A 17,408-nucleotide genomic window follows, 5' to 3' on the forward strand; every position below is an offset into this window, starting at 1 on the left:
ACCTGGAAATCTATGGACGTTGAAATACGCCACTGTAGGCCAAGCGAATGATATTTTGAGGTTTAGCTTTCGTCCAATCACGTGTAAACTAGAGCAGGACTTGACGTGACAGTTGCGGCTACCATTTGTTGAGTGACGTCTGTACTACCCAATAAGAATATGTGAAGGGCGGGACATATTCTGACTGATGGTCGAATGCAGCAATCACAATTTTAGTAAGAAACCCGTGTTAAACTATATAAAACATTTTCACGGTGTGCTCGCCCTTTGTGATAATGTCGGCAGAATATGAAGGGAGGTAGGGCAGACGGAATTTAACGATCTTGACGTATTTATTTATGAATGAGAAACCATATGCATACATGTTGTCAGTCGATGTAGTAATCCCGCTTCTAGATGCTGTTGGAAGTACTTGAGTTTGCTGATCTTGAATGTCGTAAATGAGTTTTTTTTTAAACCCGGCGTTAGCATATGAGCGCTTAGCAGCCGGGCCTGCTTGAGGATATTGACGGTGAAAGATCTCTAATGTTCAAAAAAATATGGTTTAGATCATGAACGGTGTGTTGTTATATGAACCTAATGCGTTCAATCCTACGGATTTAGAACTGCTGGACACATAACCCATTAGTGGCCCCGAGTAAAGCCTGTTTTTTTCCCCCCAGTTCTTTAATGTTGCACACACATAAAACTATTCTGCTGATTTTCTCTATTAAATACATTTTCTGTTTAAAACTGTACATGCAAACCGGTTTACAGTTGCTAAATTAATGTCATACTACTTTAATGGTAAATCTGTTTTGTTTTTCTTATTTGACATACACAGACATAATATATGACCTCTTCATAGAATATTAGTGCATAAGGTCTATATATAAATATTCACACAATGAATATTAGTGTATAATGTACTTATTTATTCCTGTAATATGTTACACTGCCCTGTTTACCTTACAGTGCTGTTTTACTGCTATTGCAGCATAGTTTCCATTGATAGATCAATACAATATCTATATGTCTGTCATTAATAACTTTATGGTTCTAATGTGTTTAGTGCTAATTCTTTTGCAGACCTAGAGACAATGGCCCCGAGGGCATGGAGCCAGATGGAATCATCGAAGTGAGTTCATAAGTTTTTCACATCTAACTATTCTGCATACACGCTGTGTGTGTGTGTATATATATTTCCCTGCATGTCTCTCCTGGCACAGCTGTGAGAAGGGGGATGGCACTGAATGTGCTGTCAGTTGTTTTCACTGTCTTATCCTCACTGTGGGGGTCAGTGATTCCCCCTTTTTTTTTTTTGAAAAACTGCCAACCTGTTATCCTTTATGCATTATGCATTGAATGACAGATAGCAAGTCCTTTCTTTTCAGAGCGAGATGGAGTAAAGATTAGCTTGTCCGTGGCCTTCTGTATCTTAATCTGTATTTTTTTTCCTGTAATTGCAGAGTAACTGGCATGAGATCGTGGACAGCTTTGATGACATGAACCTGCGTGAGACTCTTCTCAGGGGAATCTATGCTTATGGTTTTGAGAAGCCCTCTGCCATCCAGCAAAGGGCTATTCTCCCTTGTATCAAGGGTAAGATACCTTTAACTTTATGTGTGTGTGTGTGTGTGTGTGTGTGTGTGTGTGTGTGTGTCAACTCACAAGTATTTGTACACTGGAAAAGTCACATTCAGTTGAAGATGACAGTCCAAAACAGTTCATCTGTTCACTTCAAAAATGAACAAAGTTGCACTGATGAGTTAGTTTTGAGTTCAGTGTTAGGGCAAAAAAGACAAAGAGAAAGCGTGATCTGTGTTACAGGTCTCTATATGAAGCATATAGCCATTCAAGCTACAGAAACACAAATGACAATGTTATTATGTACATTAACAATGATTTGGAAGAAAAATATTGTAATTTAATGGAAGACAGGATTTTGAACTGCTTCTAGATTAATAGCTGGGTGCCACGGACAAACAATGCATGGCACCACTGAAGTACATTTACTTCTAGAACACAGATTTAAAGAATGGCACAACAGGGCTATGTGATTTTTGTCCATTGTGAGACCCCCCCCCCCCCCCCCCAAAGGGTTTAGGCTGCAATTGCCCATCTTTGTGTGTTGAAGAAGAAGTTCGAGCTCATTTTCTGACCTTTTGTCTTTCCCCACACTAGGATATGATGTCATTGCACAGGCTCAGTCAGGTACGGGCAAGACTGCCACCTTTGCCATCTCTATCCTGCAGCAGATTGACATAGAGCTAAAAGGTTCTCAGGCCTTGGTTCTGGCACCCACCCGTGAATTAGCTCAGCAGGTTAGTGCTGTCTCTGTGCTCACTGCTTTGAGTAGGACAGTATAACTATGTTTTGGGTATGGGAGAGGTTTCAGTTGTGTGTGAGTAAATATATTACTATAAAAATGAAAGTGCTTATTTGGAAATCGTAAGCTAGTATGTAGTATTGTGTAAAATAATAAAAATATAAATATATATATAAAAACAGCGGTAAGTAGTAGTTACATGAAAAAAGCTTTGGACAGAGGCACACTTGCTATCAATGCAAGTACAGACCTTTTTGCTTTTTGTCTTAGAAATATTTTAAAGGTTACATTACACTTGATTTTCTTTGTCCATACAGATCCAGAAAGTGATTCTGGCTCTTGGAGACTATATGGGTGCAACGTGCCATGCCTGCATCGGTGGGACCAATGTGCGCAATGAGGTCCAAAAGCTGCAGGCAGAGGCACCGCACATTGTAGTGGGAACCCCAGGTCGCGTCTACGACATGCTTAACCGAAAGTTCCTCTGTGAGTACTCCATATTGTGAGAGATCAAGTGCTGGGGCTGGATTCACAAAAAAGTTCTAGGAATAATTTATTTTCTAACTTAATAGTAAAGTTAAAATTATTTTGCATTTCCAAAAATATTTCTTAAAGGGGTCATCGGAAGTTGATATGATTCTTTAGGGTCTTAATGAAAAGTCTAAAACATACTCTGGTAAAAAAAAATTCTCAATGGTAATGTAAAAAACACCCTTTTATTACTGTCATAAACAGCTCCGCAGAAACCAACCCATTTTTTTCATGTTGTTTTAAGTACTAATGAACGGCCGTGTCAATCAACTTTCATGGGAGCAGTCTTCGTCCGTGTAACATCACAAAAACAAAAAGCTGAGAACGGCCTGATTTGACAAAGGGGATACTATTTTTAGGGATTAAATAAAAACCAGGGATTAAATAAAAAAAAGATGTGTACGCTCTCTCTCGTGAAGCCATCACGGAAGAAGCTTAAACTGTTATACGTCAACTGGCCGCTAGAGGCTGGCTGCAAAAGGAAGCCAATCCCATAGACTCCATATGTTAAAGGGGTCGTTGAAGCAGCTGTGTCAAAGAGATGCTGTGTGTATCTAGGAGAAAGCAAAAGCACTTTATTTGGCCTTCTGAAAGTAGATGCATTTAGGAATCTTTAAGATTACTTACAACAGAACAGCAATACATTTTATGGATGACAAAAAATGATTTTGGTCTATATAGCTTGAGTGACAGGTGGATTGCCGCTGCTGTCGAGCTAGGTGGGCATGGCTTCAGCAACCAGTTCCCGCCTTTTTGCCCATTTTCGATAATCTGGGATTGGCCCGCTCCGCCCAATTTGATCTTCAAAAACACTTTGTTTGATGTGACGGACATTATGTCCATGTTTTTATACAGTCTATGGTATACATACTGCCAACACACATTTATGTTCAAACAACATGTATAAGTGAAATTATCATCCGATGACCCCTTTAAAACCATTTTTTTAATTTTTTACTCAAAATTCATGAAAAGAAGGTTCCTAAAAATCCTCTTGAAGTTATTATAACCTCCAAATTGTCTTAAAAGCTAGGATGTTTAATTGAACTGTGTTGTTTGAAATGTAGATCAATAATGTAATGCTTAATATGTTTTATACCTAGAGTTTTTTTTTTTTTTATGTGAACAATGATCTGTCATGATTATGCATGACTTGACTATTTGCTGAATTCAGAATTCAGTAACTACTAAGAAAAATGTATTTAAGTTTAAAACTGACTCAAATAGGGGCATGTCATTTTATAATTGTATATTTATAAAAAGAAAATAAGAAAATATTTGAGAACTTCATTAGAATTTAGGAATTCGCTTAAATTTTTCTTGTGACCCTGTTTATTTATTAATATTATTGCACATTATTTCTGTCATTTATCTTTTTTGTGTTCACCCCTCTTCCAGCTTCTAAGTACATTAAAATGTTTGTGCTGGATGAAGCGGATGAGATGCTGAGTCGTGGTTTCAAGGACCAGATCTACGAGATTTTCCAGAAACTCACTACTAGCATACAGGTTAGCATGTGAAACAGACTGTATTTCCTGTATGGGCTGTTACCATGCTGATTATTTCCAAGCTTAATTGCATTAGTGTATATGAGAATATGCCAAAGCAGCAACAAGTACAAACAAACACAAATGGCAATGAAATCTGGATTTTCATTGCTTCTATTGAGTCCACTTCAGTTCTGTTAATACCAGTAGCTTTTTAGGAGAGCCAGCTTTATTTAAGGGTTCATATCATGTGCTAATGTCTTTGTTTATAAATGTGAGTAGGCCTCAGCATGTTGTTGTGCCGTCGGTCCTCCAGGTGGTGCTGCTGTCAGCCACCATGCCTGTGGAGGTGCTGGATGTCACTACCAAGTTTATGCGAGAACCAATCCGTATCCTGGTGAAGAAAGAGGAGCTCACCCTTGAGGGTATTCGTCAGTTCTACATCAACGTTGAAAAAGAGGTACAGTGCTGTCAACTGTCCGATCTTGGGGTACCTTTATGCAAAGCGATAATAGCAGACACGCATGGATTACATACATGAATGCAGCAGAATTTTTTGCCATTTTAAAAGGACACATTGAGTGTTCATGTGAATTGATTTTGACTAATGGCTGTTAACAGGTCATCGTGTTGGTGTGTGTGTGTTTTGTCAGGAATGGAAGCTGGATACTCTCTGTGATCTCTACGAGACTCTAACCATCACTCAGGCAGTGATCTTCATTAACACACGCCGGAAAGTAGACTGGCTCACAGAGAAGATGCATGCCAGGGACTTCACTGTCTCAGCTCTGGTAAATACTAAAAGTGTCACACTGCAACTATAACTGGAACAAGTAGCATTGGGATCACTTTCAGAGAGCTATACATATCTTATTAAAACAATCAAAATTAAAATGAAGATTGTTGGTAGCTAAACTCTCTTGGTTCCCACTGGCTTCCAACATGCAAACAAAAAATACAGTGGAGGTCAGCGGGAACCAAAACTGTTTGGTTATCAACATTTTTCAGAATATCATATTTTGTCTTCCACAGAGGAAGAACGGGCATTTAATGCATAACCGGTTTGAAACGACATGACAATGAGTAAAAGACCAACTTTTCATTTTTGGATGAATGATCTCTTTGAATGTATTCATTTGTTTATTTAACTTTTGCGCTGTGCATTGATGCTGTGGATTATTCTATTCATTCTACACACTGATGCTCTGATATGTGCTCCTCTATATAATTTTCTGTCTAATGAATACTGTAAATGTGAATAATGTAATGTATACAGTGTGGTGTGTTATATTCGTCAGCATGGAGACATGGACCAAAAGGACCGTGACCTGATTATGAGGGAGTTTCGCTCTGGTTCTAGCCGTGTCCTTATTACCACAGATCTGCTGGTGAGCAAATACATCAGTGCATGTTCTCCTAATGGAATGAATTCTATTAAAATTGGGTCCATATAACAGATGAGGTTGTCTGACTCCTTAGTACCCTCTAGTGCTTTGGGGTAATTATAGTATTTGGTATAAATATAGTGTGTCTATTCTGCTATGGATGGCTCATTCTGTCCTTCTCCATAGCTTTATCAAGTATATGTTAAATATCAATGCTAGCAATTGTAAGTTCTAGTAAGTGAGCTTTGATACTGGAATTGAAAAACACTGGGAATAAAAAGAAAATGTCTTCTCTCATTCACAGGCCAGAGGTATTGATGTCCAGCAGGTGTCTTTGGTGATCAACTATGACTTGCCAACCAACCGTGAGAATTACATTCATAGGTTTGTGTTTGGTACACCATTCTATCCTTGAGCTTGACTTAAGCAAATTAATTATTTCCAGTGCTGTCTTATTGTTTCTAATGACACGCATGTCATCTTTAACGCTCTTAGGATTGGTAGAGGAGGCCGTTTTGGTAGGAAAGGTGTAGCCATCAACATGGTGACAGAAGATGACAAGCGTACTCTGCGGGACATCGAGACCTTCTACAACACCACCGTAGAAGAGATGCCCATGAATGTGGCTGACTTGATCTAGAGATTTATTTGACCGGATCTAGAGACACCCCCTTCTCCCTATCTCTACAATCGCTCTCTTTATTTTCTAGTTTAAGCACTTCTGAAAGGAGCAGGGAACATGCAACTCCCTGCGCTTCCACAGTTGCAAATCAGTCATTTTATTTTCCCCAAAATTGATCAATTTTTTTAAATCTCAAATGCTGAATGTAAATCACTTTATCTCCATCAACCTTCATAATAGACATTGAGATGTGGGCTCAGCCATCTCATGGAGAAGAGATGCATGTTCTGTCACTCTGCTCCTGATTAGTCATCCTGGGCTCATTTTTTTTATTTAAGCTGGGAATCATCAGATTTTTTGAAGGAGTAATTGGACTACAGTTACTGGTTTCCAGCTTCTGTGATTGTTTCTTTAAACACACCTCATGCTGCTGGTGTATTTGGGCCATGTGGTAAAAGTGTGCCAGATTTTAATCAGACATGAAAAGCATTGGATTTGATTCACTATTTATTTTATTTTATTTTTCTCAAATTACTCGTTGCTGTACTGTTTGCTATAAAACTGTAACAGATCTATTTAATCACCCTTATACAGTATTTGATGTAAGATTTCTGAGTCAATTGAGATATTTGGAAATCCTTACACAGATTAATTTTGACTGGTGGTACAAAAATGTGATGGAGAAAAAAATTATATTGCAACTTTTTTCTTGTTTTTTCTTTTAAATAGTTTTGCGAGTGTATTTAGTTTTTTTGGAGGAGGGGGTGAATTTCAATAAAGCTACAGCCTCACTCTTTTCTTGTCGTTAAGTTGTTTGCAAGTATGGGTATGCTGATTGCCTTTTTTTTCTTTTTGCAGGTTCAAGTTGTTAATATGACTAAATGTTAGTTGCATGATAACAGAAATATTCAGTTTTTTAATTTTGGCGGGTGCTAATGTAAAGAATCTACATTGGAATCTTTACAAATTAAACCTTATTATGTGTTCACTTCACAGTCATGTTTTAACCAACCCCTAAACCTTTAGTTATTCTATCCAGCTTTAAAAAAAACACTGAAAGGATTTGAGGTTAAAGAGTTACATGAATGTCCATTTGTTAATACATTTAAAAGCAGAATCGGACATGATTTTTTACTGCATGTGAACTTTTAATTGACTGAAAATTGCTCTTATTTTTTTAACCTAACTAATAGATATACAAAAAAGTTGTTTATAGTAAAAAGATACTGTAACGCCATTGTTCAACACTGGATGGAGACTCCACACGGCAGATCTGAACCTTGAGCATGCAAGAACACACTGCAGTAAACCGATAGACTAGAGCTTAGAAAGTATCTGGTTCTGAAGTATAACGATCAAATTCAACCCAAAACTATTAGAAATCCAGAGCTCCTGTTCTATAACAATTCTGTTAAATTTAAGTTTTGCCTTTACCAGACAAGTAATCAACATGTAGCATATGCATGAAGGCATTTACCAGATGTTGCAAATTAACTAAAAAATCACTCATGGCACATTGGAAGAGTTTGCTAGTATTTACGAATTGCACTGCTTTTCAAATTGCCCATAAACTGTTAACTGAATCTCTCTCCTCTTCATCACCTTCATCCCCATCGCAATTCCACGGCACCTTACCATCCCCAACGGATTTCAGTTTCTCGCACAGCGTTGGTGGCCTCGCCGCCTCCCCACCCCCCTTCTGTGGCCACAGTGATTGTGGGGCATGGTGATTTTGCAAGTGGGAGGCTCGTAAAGGCCTGGCTGGACTACGGGGCAGTGTGATGGATGGAGGGAAGGCCGCGGCTCCATTTACATGAGAACAGAAGCCGGAGAGCGGTTGAATAGAGGGGCTTTCAATCTGCTTGTCATTGAAAAAGCTTAAGAACTTTCTCCAGCGACTAACCAACCCCCCTGCTCCTCCGCTCTCTCTCCCTCTTACTTTCTTCTTTCTTCTCGACCCCCTTTTTCCACCCTCGCTGTCTCTCATGCTTTTCTTCCACCACCGTCCTCCTCCCCTCCCTCTGTCCATCGCTCTTTCTTTTCGCTCGAAGCCCCCCTCCCTACTTCATTTTTTCCTCTTTCTTTTATCTCCGACCATCCAATCTGTCATTCTGGATCTCTGCGTCTCTCGCATGTATGATGTTTGGATTCTTTCAGGCTTTCTCTGGACTCTCCAGCTCGCTCGCGAGGCCCCCACTTAAATTTTGATTTGATTGTCGACACAACACCAGGAGACATCAATGTGTTTCCTCTCTTTATTCTCCTGCTCTTGCTTATAATGAGACTGATCCCATACATGAGAATGACTCATGGACAATAGCTCCGGCACACTCCATATTCAGCCTCCACATAAAGTAAGGTTAATTGTATAATAAGTGTGTGACAATGACTTGTGACAATGGCTCGAGTCAATATTGACGCCGTACAGTGGGGTTTTGTAGCGTCAGGCCGTGAGCCAGAAGAAAACTGCAGCCGTTTTTTCCATTCCTGCTCTGGTTTGAGGTAATACAACTTGTTGCTCTTCTATGGAATATTGGTGTGGTAAATGGGTCATAGGTTTCAGTCACTCAACGTGTCACAAAGCCAGAGAAAACATACTAATCCAATAGAAGATTCTGATTTTATAAGTCACCGTCTAACACAGAGACCATGCATGGCTTCTGCTGGTTAAAATCAACATGTTTTTCACCTTTGCACAATTATATTCTTTCAGTATCCTTAGAATTGTATCTACAATGACACAATCTAAAAAAATATTATTCAGACTTCTAATTTATGATCATGTTCCATGAGCAGAATCATTGCCAACAACTTCGGTTCCACCCAAAAAAAATAATAATGTCAGTGTAAAGAAAATGTATTAAAAAGCTATACTCTATTACACTGATCTTTTTTCACCTAAACAACTTTTTGTTCAATGGGTGTTAAAGGTGTTCCATGGAACCTTCAATGCCAATGAAGAACTTGTATTTTTAAGAGCATATTATCAATGATTATACCTGAGAAACTAAAACAAAATAGATAAGAATAGAGTACAGACACTCCTTCTCCTGTTATTGGACTGCTGAGGATCTGATCATTTTTTACAGATGAAAAAAAAAAGCTAAATTCAAAAGAGGGTTTCCACAAACCATTATTATGCATATTGTCAATGATTAGATGGGAGAAACAAACAAAAAAGAGAAGAATAAGTACAACAAGTTCTCATTATCCTGTTCTCAGAACGCTGATGATCGGATTCATTTGTTCACTGATGAAAATGTAAAGCCATCTAAGCTCTTAAAAATAAAGAAGGGATTCGTAGTGATGCCACAGAACAACCAAAGAACAACTCTTAAAAGAACAATTTAATAATCTAAAGAACCGCTTCCCCTTTTCGTTTGCATTGGAATGGATGTTAACTTTTTTTTGTGGAACTCAATATCCCAATAAAGGAACAATTATTTTTAAGAGTGCATTGCAGATTAATAGTAAACTAGCAACTTTTGTAAGTTATATTACAATGACCTAATGAAACCATTTTTATAACAGCCTTTCTGCAGGTCTTTTAGGAACGTTCAGATGATGTGTTAGTACAAGCTAAACTCAGAGGGAGGGAGTTCATTGTCACACTTCTTACTGATAGTCAGTCGTAGTGGCTGTGTTTGGGGATGCAGGACTCAAAAGAAGTGTGAAGTGATGCCTATAGAAACTAATGTGTATGGATGGCTGGGTGATAAGGAGTAACTACTCACACCTGCGGTCATTAGAGGAGACGACTCACTGGGGTGGAAGACACCTCTCTACGTCTTTTCAAAATGTGCATGAAATTAGCATAGGGGAATGATTTCAGAAGGATCATGTTATGTATCAACAATCTTCATAACTTCACTTACTAATATTATGTAGAATTCCACAAATAAAAACTTTTGTCATAATAACAACATCATCATTTTAGAGTGTGGATTCTTTAACTAGATGTAAATGTCTCCAGCATGTTTGTAAACACTTTTTTGATGTATTTTGTGTTGTTGGTCTGTAGGGAACAATCTTAGACAATGTACTAAAGTATGACAATGTTACTAATGTTACTGAAGCACACTGTAGTGTGATGACCTTCAACACAAAGCTAGTAATGGTTAAATCAACTACAAATAGTCCATTCTGTTCCTTAAAAAAAGCTATGTAATCCAACATATATTAAAACTAAGAAATGCAGCTTTATATGGTGTAACGCAACATTTAAAGATGTTTGGTATTATAACATATTAATAACAATGAAACGTCACCTATTAAAAATACAGAAAAGGCATTCATTTTGTTCAATAAACCAAATACAAAATCTAAAAGTTGCCTTTTCATCAGGTAACAAGTGTATAAGAATAAATAGATGGTTTTGTTTTGGTCAGAAATCGATAAGTAAAAAAATAAACAGATAAAGACTGAAAAAGAATGAGTATAAGCTGTTCATAACACACTTTGGTGTTCATTGTTGTTTTTGTTTTGTTTTTCAGAATGAACTTTGGCCACTGTAAAACATTGTTAAATCCGTTTAAAGAGTTGCAGGTGAAGACAGAAACTCTTCTCCCTAAAACTGAGTCCTCCTCCTGCTCTTGGCCTCTCCACATTCACCGCACCCCTTCTTTAGTGATGCTAATGTGGAGAGAAAGAAAGCAGCTGGAGGCGGACAGTGATGAAATTCTATTATCACTCACGCACTGAAAGAGTCGCTGGTAGGACGCACAGAGAATTCAGCTCGGACCTGTTTCGCTTTTAAGACTAACTAACGTCACTTCAGAACTTGTTCGTAGTCTTTAGGCGTTTACAAACACTTTGGCTGTAGTTACAATCAGTTCGCTCTCGTCTTTTGGACTTATATGTCCAGAGCGCAACGCGTAAACATTTACTTTCGCGGGCAGTGAGAGTCAGTGGATTTGATTTTAAGTTAGACTAGTTAATAGTTTACGGTGATACTTAAGTATCACCACTAACCTCTGTTGTCAGCCATGTACAGCATGCTGGAACACGATATGAAATCCGCCGTGGCACCGGCGCACCAAAGCGCGCAGGGAATGACCCAGCTGAACGGTGGAGTGACGCACGGAGCCGCCAAATCGGCTGTCAACAACCAACAACAGAGTAGCGATCCAATGGACAAAGTTAAGAGGCCCATGAACGCGTTCATGGTCTGGTCTCGGGGTCAGAGGCGCAAAATGGCACAGGAGAACCCCAAAATGCACAACTCTGAGATTAGCAAGCGCCTTGGCGCAGAGTGGAAGCTGCTGACGGACGCGGAGAAGCGCCCGTTTATTGACGAGGCCAAGCGGCTCCGCGCACTGCACATGAAGGAATACCCAGATTACAAATACAAACCCCGACGCAAGACGAAACCCATGCTGAAGAAGGATAACCCGGCTGCTAAGTATCCTCTATCAGCCGGCAACTTACTAGCGGCAGCCGCGGCTCAGGGATCAGGTGGAAGCCCGCGGATGGACAGCTATGGCTGGGGTCACACAGGTGGCTACACTGGCATGCAGACGGATGCTCTGGGCTACAGTCAGCAGCTGCACCGCTACGATCTGTCTGCCCTCCAGTATCCATCTGCCATGGCCACCGCACAGACTTACATGAATAGTGCCAACTCCTACAGGTAAGGTTATAACTCTTCTTACAGTTAGATATTTGCATGTGCACTAAAAGACATGCACACTTTAAAAGTTTTCTTTTGTTCTCTCCAGCCCCATGTCCTACAGCAGCACCCCCCAGCAGCCCAGCCCGGTCATGTCCATGGTGAAACCAGACCAGGTGTCTCACTCTCCCACCGGAGCCCACAGCCACCAGCGGGGTCCTTTACAAGGAGACCTGAGGGACATGATTAGCATGTATATCCCTGGTGGAGACACCACAGACAGTGGAGCACAGAGGGGCTATTCCAACATCCAACAGCATTACCTCACCGGTACAGCACCTCTCACCCACATCTGATCAGGAAACTGTTAATACATCTTCCTGTTTCGGGTCTGGAGGGCCACTGATGTTGGCTGTACATTAACTTGATATGTAAAAAAGGATGAGGGTGTGTGGACACATGGCCGAACTGGAATCCCAAGGCAGCTGGACTTCTGGCCTTGTTAAAGTGCCTCAGATTATTGTGTGGAATGCGTGTCACCCCTTTCTATAACATTTTTTTCTTTTGTTAAGGTCCATGTCTTTGTTTTTTTGTACAATGTTTGATGATTATGCCAGTGAGGCCTGGTGCACTGTTGTTGGAATCACTCATGGTAGTAACTCGGCACATTTTTTTTTTTTTTTTTTGTAATCAGCTAGCAAAATGGTTGATTACTGCTTCTTATTTGCATAGTCAACCAGCTAGTATAATATCTCACCGACTACTGACTTTAAAAGCATTGCTGTAAACGCTAAATAGGAAAAAGAAGGGAACGGAGCACACATTCCCTCAGTCGCTGCTTGTCCTGATGATCGAAACACCTCAAAGTGAATCTCTCAAGTTTAACTTTTAAGCTTTCATACCATAAGACTTTGTAACATTGTGCTGCTCTTCATTGTTTTAGGTAATGCAAAAAATATGAAATGCACAACGGTTTAGACATTTTTGTTAGTGTAGACACATGTCCTGAGCGTCAACAAATTTTTGTTGCATTAAAAAGTAAAAGAGAAATAGAGATCCCGCTTAGAGGGATTTGACTATTTTCTATATAAAAAAGAACAATTAATTCATAACTCCTTTGAGAAATAGAATATTGTGAATAGAAGTGTTTTTTTGTGTGTGTGTGTGTGTAAAAAAAGGGAGTCAAAACGTTTTGAATAATGTTCATTAGAAAACAAAAACTTTATGAGCTTGTTAAAAGACTGTTTGACTGAGAATGTATTGCTGTGAAATGTTTCTCTCTTTTTTTTTTTTTACTTTTAAGCCCTTATAGTAAGGGTTAATAATCTTGTATGTGACTGGACAACCTTGATAGAAAAACAAAAAAATGTAATAAAATATTTTATTATTTTTGTACACAGTACTCTTTCTTTGTTCTCATTATATTAATGAAAACCAGACTACTTTCATTAATTTTATAACTGAAATACAATGTCATGCTAATCCGTAAATGTGAATTTCACCAAGCTTTAAAATAAATTATTTTTATTTATATATATATATGGAAATAGGAAATAATTTAATAACAAAAAATAATGTCTCTCTTCAGAATGATTTTTTTCTTATCTAAACAATATTGTAGAAATGGGCCCCAAAAAATGTGTGAGGGCTGAAGCTAACTTTGAGGTAGCATTTTAACTCCATCTGTTTCCTCTTGCACAGATTTAGCAAATTCAGTTACATTGAAACACACTTTACATTGTGACATTCATAAGTAGCTAATTCCTCAAGTTTGTTTAATGATAACATGACAGGTGTTGCTTTCCTCCTGCGCCACAACCTACACACTTCGACGAAGTAAACGATAATGTGATAAGTGCAGAAAAGCCCAGCCCAAACACATCGGCTTTTATTGCGATATTGCTGAAATTAGTCAAAACCCATATGGATCCGCTTCATAAGACAGTCCATTTAAAAGCGTCTAGACTCGTTTAATTCATCGTTAATACGATAGTGGGCTTATGGTCTCGACATTAACGCATTTAAGTCGATATGACTCATATTATAATTAGCTAAAACGCACCAAATTAAGCAAGAAATGGGAACAATGAGTGCAAAGGACACTGATTTGGGAGGGACAGGGAGTGTTGAGGGGACATCTGACCTCCGTCACCTAACCCCGAGAAGAAAGTGGACATCGATTAAAACTGATAAAAGTTAGGAAGATCAAAACGCAGAGGTCGGAAGAATATCCTCCCTTTCTCTCGTTTTTTTCATACTTTGCCCGCTTTTTCCAGGAGAGAAAGCGAGTGGCTGTCCAGGCCGTAATTGGCTGCTTCGAGGCTCATTGTCCTGCGCTTTTGAGCACGCAGGTGCGCGCAGTAAAAGCGCGCGGTTCTCAGCGCCTCTTATGCTCGCCTTTGTTCTCCTTTCTCTCGCTCTCCTACCGGGCAGAAAATTAGCGTTGCATTGAGTGCCTCGTCTCCCCTCTCTCAGCAGTCCCGAGCTTAACCCGCTCGCTGCTCCCCGCTATTCTCATGGTAATGGTGCAGTCAGGACCGGCTAATCGGGGGTGGAGGGGAGGGGAGGAACTGGGGGGAGATGCCAAGGAAGAGTTTTGAAAGGGGGATGGGAGTTATAAACACTTACACATATGACGAAGAATATTCAGCTGGACCCATAAATGCTATTGCAAGAAGCTGTGTCAATAAGTCAATAACACTTTTTAAAAGCACAATATCTTTTGCAAAGTGTGGAAATGACTTCCTGTTTTTTTGTTGTTGTTGTTTGTTTTTGTAAAACTTAAGTTGGTGTAAATTATTTGCACTATTTGGTGTAAATTTCCGGAGATGAAAAAGAAAAAGGGTCTAGACCTTGATATAATAATAATAATAATAATAATAATAATAATAATAATAATAATAACATGGAACCTTAGTAGTTATGATTTTAATTAAGCAATTTTCAAAAACATTTAAAAACATAAATCAAAGTTAGTGTGGCTTGTTCAACCTAACAGGAAGACATTTTGTTGTCACGTTACAAAGAAAAACAGAGACAGAAATGTCTCTTCTAACTTGTCAAGAACAGCCATACACAGACATGGCACCATACATTTATATATATATATATGTATGTATACATGCATGTATATATCTAAGAAAAATATGCTGTTTATATGTTTAATATATTTATATAAATGCATATACATTTAAATATTTCAAAATATATACTGTATGTGTGCATATTTATATATACATAAACACACACACACACACACATATTATATATATATATATATAATATTGAAAAATATGTTTGAAATTTTTTTTAGAATCATTAAGTTTTCATTTATAGTGCAAAGATAGTGTTTAAATACTTATATACTTACAATACTTTAATGCTTCCATTTGTTTATTTAATGTAGCCTATTATATGTTCCATATTGTGAAGATCCAGTAACATCATGTCAAGTGTACAGGGGAAGGGTGAGAGATACATGAAGCTATGAGAAGCATCATCCACTCATTTAAGATTTGTTTTGCTATTAACATCTTATTTTCAGAAAGGATCAGCTGGCAAACTCCAATACTGAGTGAGCTTTGTGTGTGTGTGTGCGCGCACGCTGTGTGCATGTGTGGGGGTTCAGTTGAAAGGGAAGACAGATTTTCTTGCTGCAAGCATAAAATCTCCTAGCAACAAACAGAGGCTTCTACAGGTTGTTCCCAAAGCAACAGCAATCCCCCAAACTAACCCCAAAACTCAACCCCACACCCACCAAAGAAAGAAGAGAGGGTAAGGGGAAGAAACAGACTCCGCAATTTCAGTTCAACAACATTTAAATGTCTGTTGACTTGATTCACTTAGACAATCTGAGAAACACATACATACAAACATACATAATCCAATAAAGTTCACAAAGTCTCTCACTTTCTCTCTCTACATACAAATATATATATAATATACACACACACACACACACACACACACACACATACTTACATGCATAAATACATATATAAACACTTTCTCATGAACCATGAATACAGTCACACACACACATAATATTACTACTAAGTGACATACTGTATAATAGCATTATAAAGTTACCATAGAGCTAAACACGTTTTTAACCAACAGGGGTATAAGTTTGGCTCTATATTCATTTTTATGACTCGACGGGACACAGTTGCTATGCTCCAGTTCAGAGCTACAACAGAGAGCAGGACCAACCGCATACTTCACCGCTGCTGTCTGCTTGAATGCCACCTAGAACTTTATTACGCTTGACTTACATGCTCAACAAAAACAGAAAAGAAACGAGAGAGAGAAGTAGTGCAGGTTTGTCAGTGCAGAAGTCAGATTGTAGGTGTGGTGATTATGTCGTGGGAGAGAGATATAGCAAGTATTTGCCACCGAAGGATTGTGCAAGAAAAATAAACCGATGAGTGACAAAAAACCTCAACTAGTAAGCAGAATATAGTCACTATCGTCTTAACTAACGTCACACAGCTTAACGTGAGTCACCAGAAACATGTAAATTATTTAAACTTTGCTTGAGTGTCAATCATCTCGGTTATAACGCAAACACTGGTCTATAATCAGCTCAACGCCTGCCATTCAATGACGTTTGTAGAACTAAATCTTAAAATAGACAAACTAAGATACAACACATATAATCCACCACATTCCTTCTATTCTGTAAATGTGCAATATCTTGACTTTAACTGGTAGCGACTTTCTTCAGATGTCCTCATTACACATGCACAATATGGTACAATATCGGATATTGCTAGATATTACGTTTTTTTTAATCAGTATCAGTTTATATGCAGTATAAAATTGTGCGTGCTTAATTCCAGTTTTTACATTTAGACTACCTTTGCCATCATCTAATGTTCACTTAAAGTTAATCATTAAAGACTAATAAAATTAACAACACTATTATATAAATATGTTAACCCAAATCTCAAAATGAATTTCAACTTGTTTTACTGTAGATTAAATTGTTGTAATGCCTGAATCCAAAACAGTGATTTTAATTGTTAGTGGTTTTTTTTACTTCACTTAGACAAAATAGTATAAAACTTTAACATGTACCATTTATCAGCTGTAACACAAAGAGAATAATCATCGTATTTGCATCCCTACTTATCATATAATGTATTTTAAAGGCAATCATTTCTTCACAGAAAATGTACAATTTCACTATATTTAAATACTGCAAAGAAGTGTGTGTACAAACACCACAAAAGCCTATGAAATCGGCAGGTGATAAAGTGTTTCAGTTAGCTAGGGGGAGAGACAACACCAACTGTATGTGGATCAACATGTTCGCTGAATTTCAAGAACTAAAGTTGCTTGATAAACTAGATTTCACTTTTACTACTGAAATCTTACCACATTCCTATCACTATTTTTATGCTTCCTATGAACTCAACCTGGCCAGATGGACAAAAATTCAAGAACCGTTGCAGGCATGATCGGT

General features: G+C 38.3%; 2 protein-coding genes across 2 annotated transcripts; both read left to right on the plus strand.

Moving 5' to 3' along the window:
* Positions 1–174: 174 nt before the first annotated feature.
* On the plus strand, positions 175–7,124 carry eif4a1b (eukaryotic translation initiation factor 4A1B). The gene is made up of 11 exons (XM_052556046.1): positions 175–298; positions 1,069–1,117; positions 1,449–1,581; positions 2,164–2,303; positions 2,626–2,794; positions 4,238–4,347; positions 4,643–4,786; positions 4,980–5,117; positions 5,625–5,714; positions 6,016–6,095; positions 6,207–7,124. Exons 1-11 carry the CDS (start codon positions 276–278, stop codon positions 6,349–6,351), a joined length of 1,221 nt encoding a protein of 406 aa, XP_052412006.1. The 5' UTR covers positions 175–275; the 3' UTR covers positions 6,352–7,124.
* A 3,881-nt stretch (positions 7,125–11,005) lies between these two features.
* LOC127957492 (transcription factor Sox-19a-like) lies at positions 11,006–13,336 on the plus strand. The gene is made up of 2 exons (XM_052556047.1): positions 11,006–11,962; positions 12,051–13,336. Exons 1-2 carry the CDS (start codon positions 11,319–11,321, stop codon positions 12,295–12,297), a joined length of 891 nt encoding a protein of 296 aa, XP_052412007.1. The 5' UTR covers positions 11,006–11,318; the 3' UTR covers positions 12,298–13,336.
* The last annotated feature ends 4,072 nt before the right edge of the window (positions 13,337–17,408 follow it).

Source organism: Carassius gibelio, chromosome B5 (assembly GCF_023724105.1).
Source record: "Carassius gibelio isolate Cgi1373 ecotype wild population from Czech Republic chromosome B5, carGib1.2-hapl.c, whole genome shotgun sequence".
Classification (NCBI taxonomy): Eukaryota; Metazoa; Chordata; class Actinopteri; order Cypriniformes; family Cyprinidae; genus Carassius; species Carassius gibelio.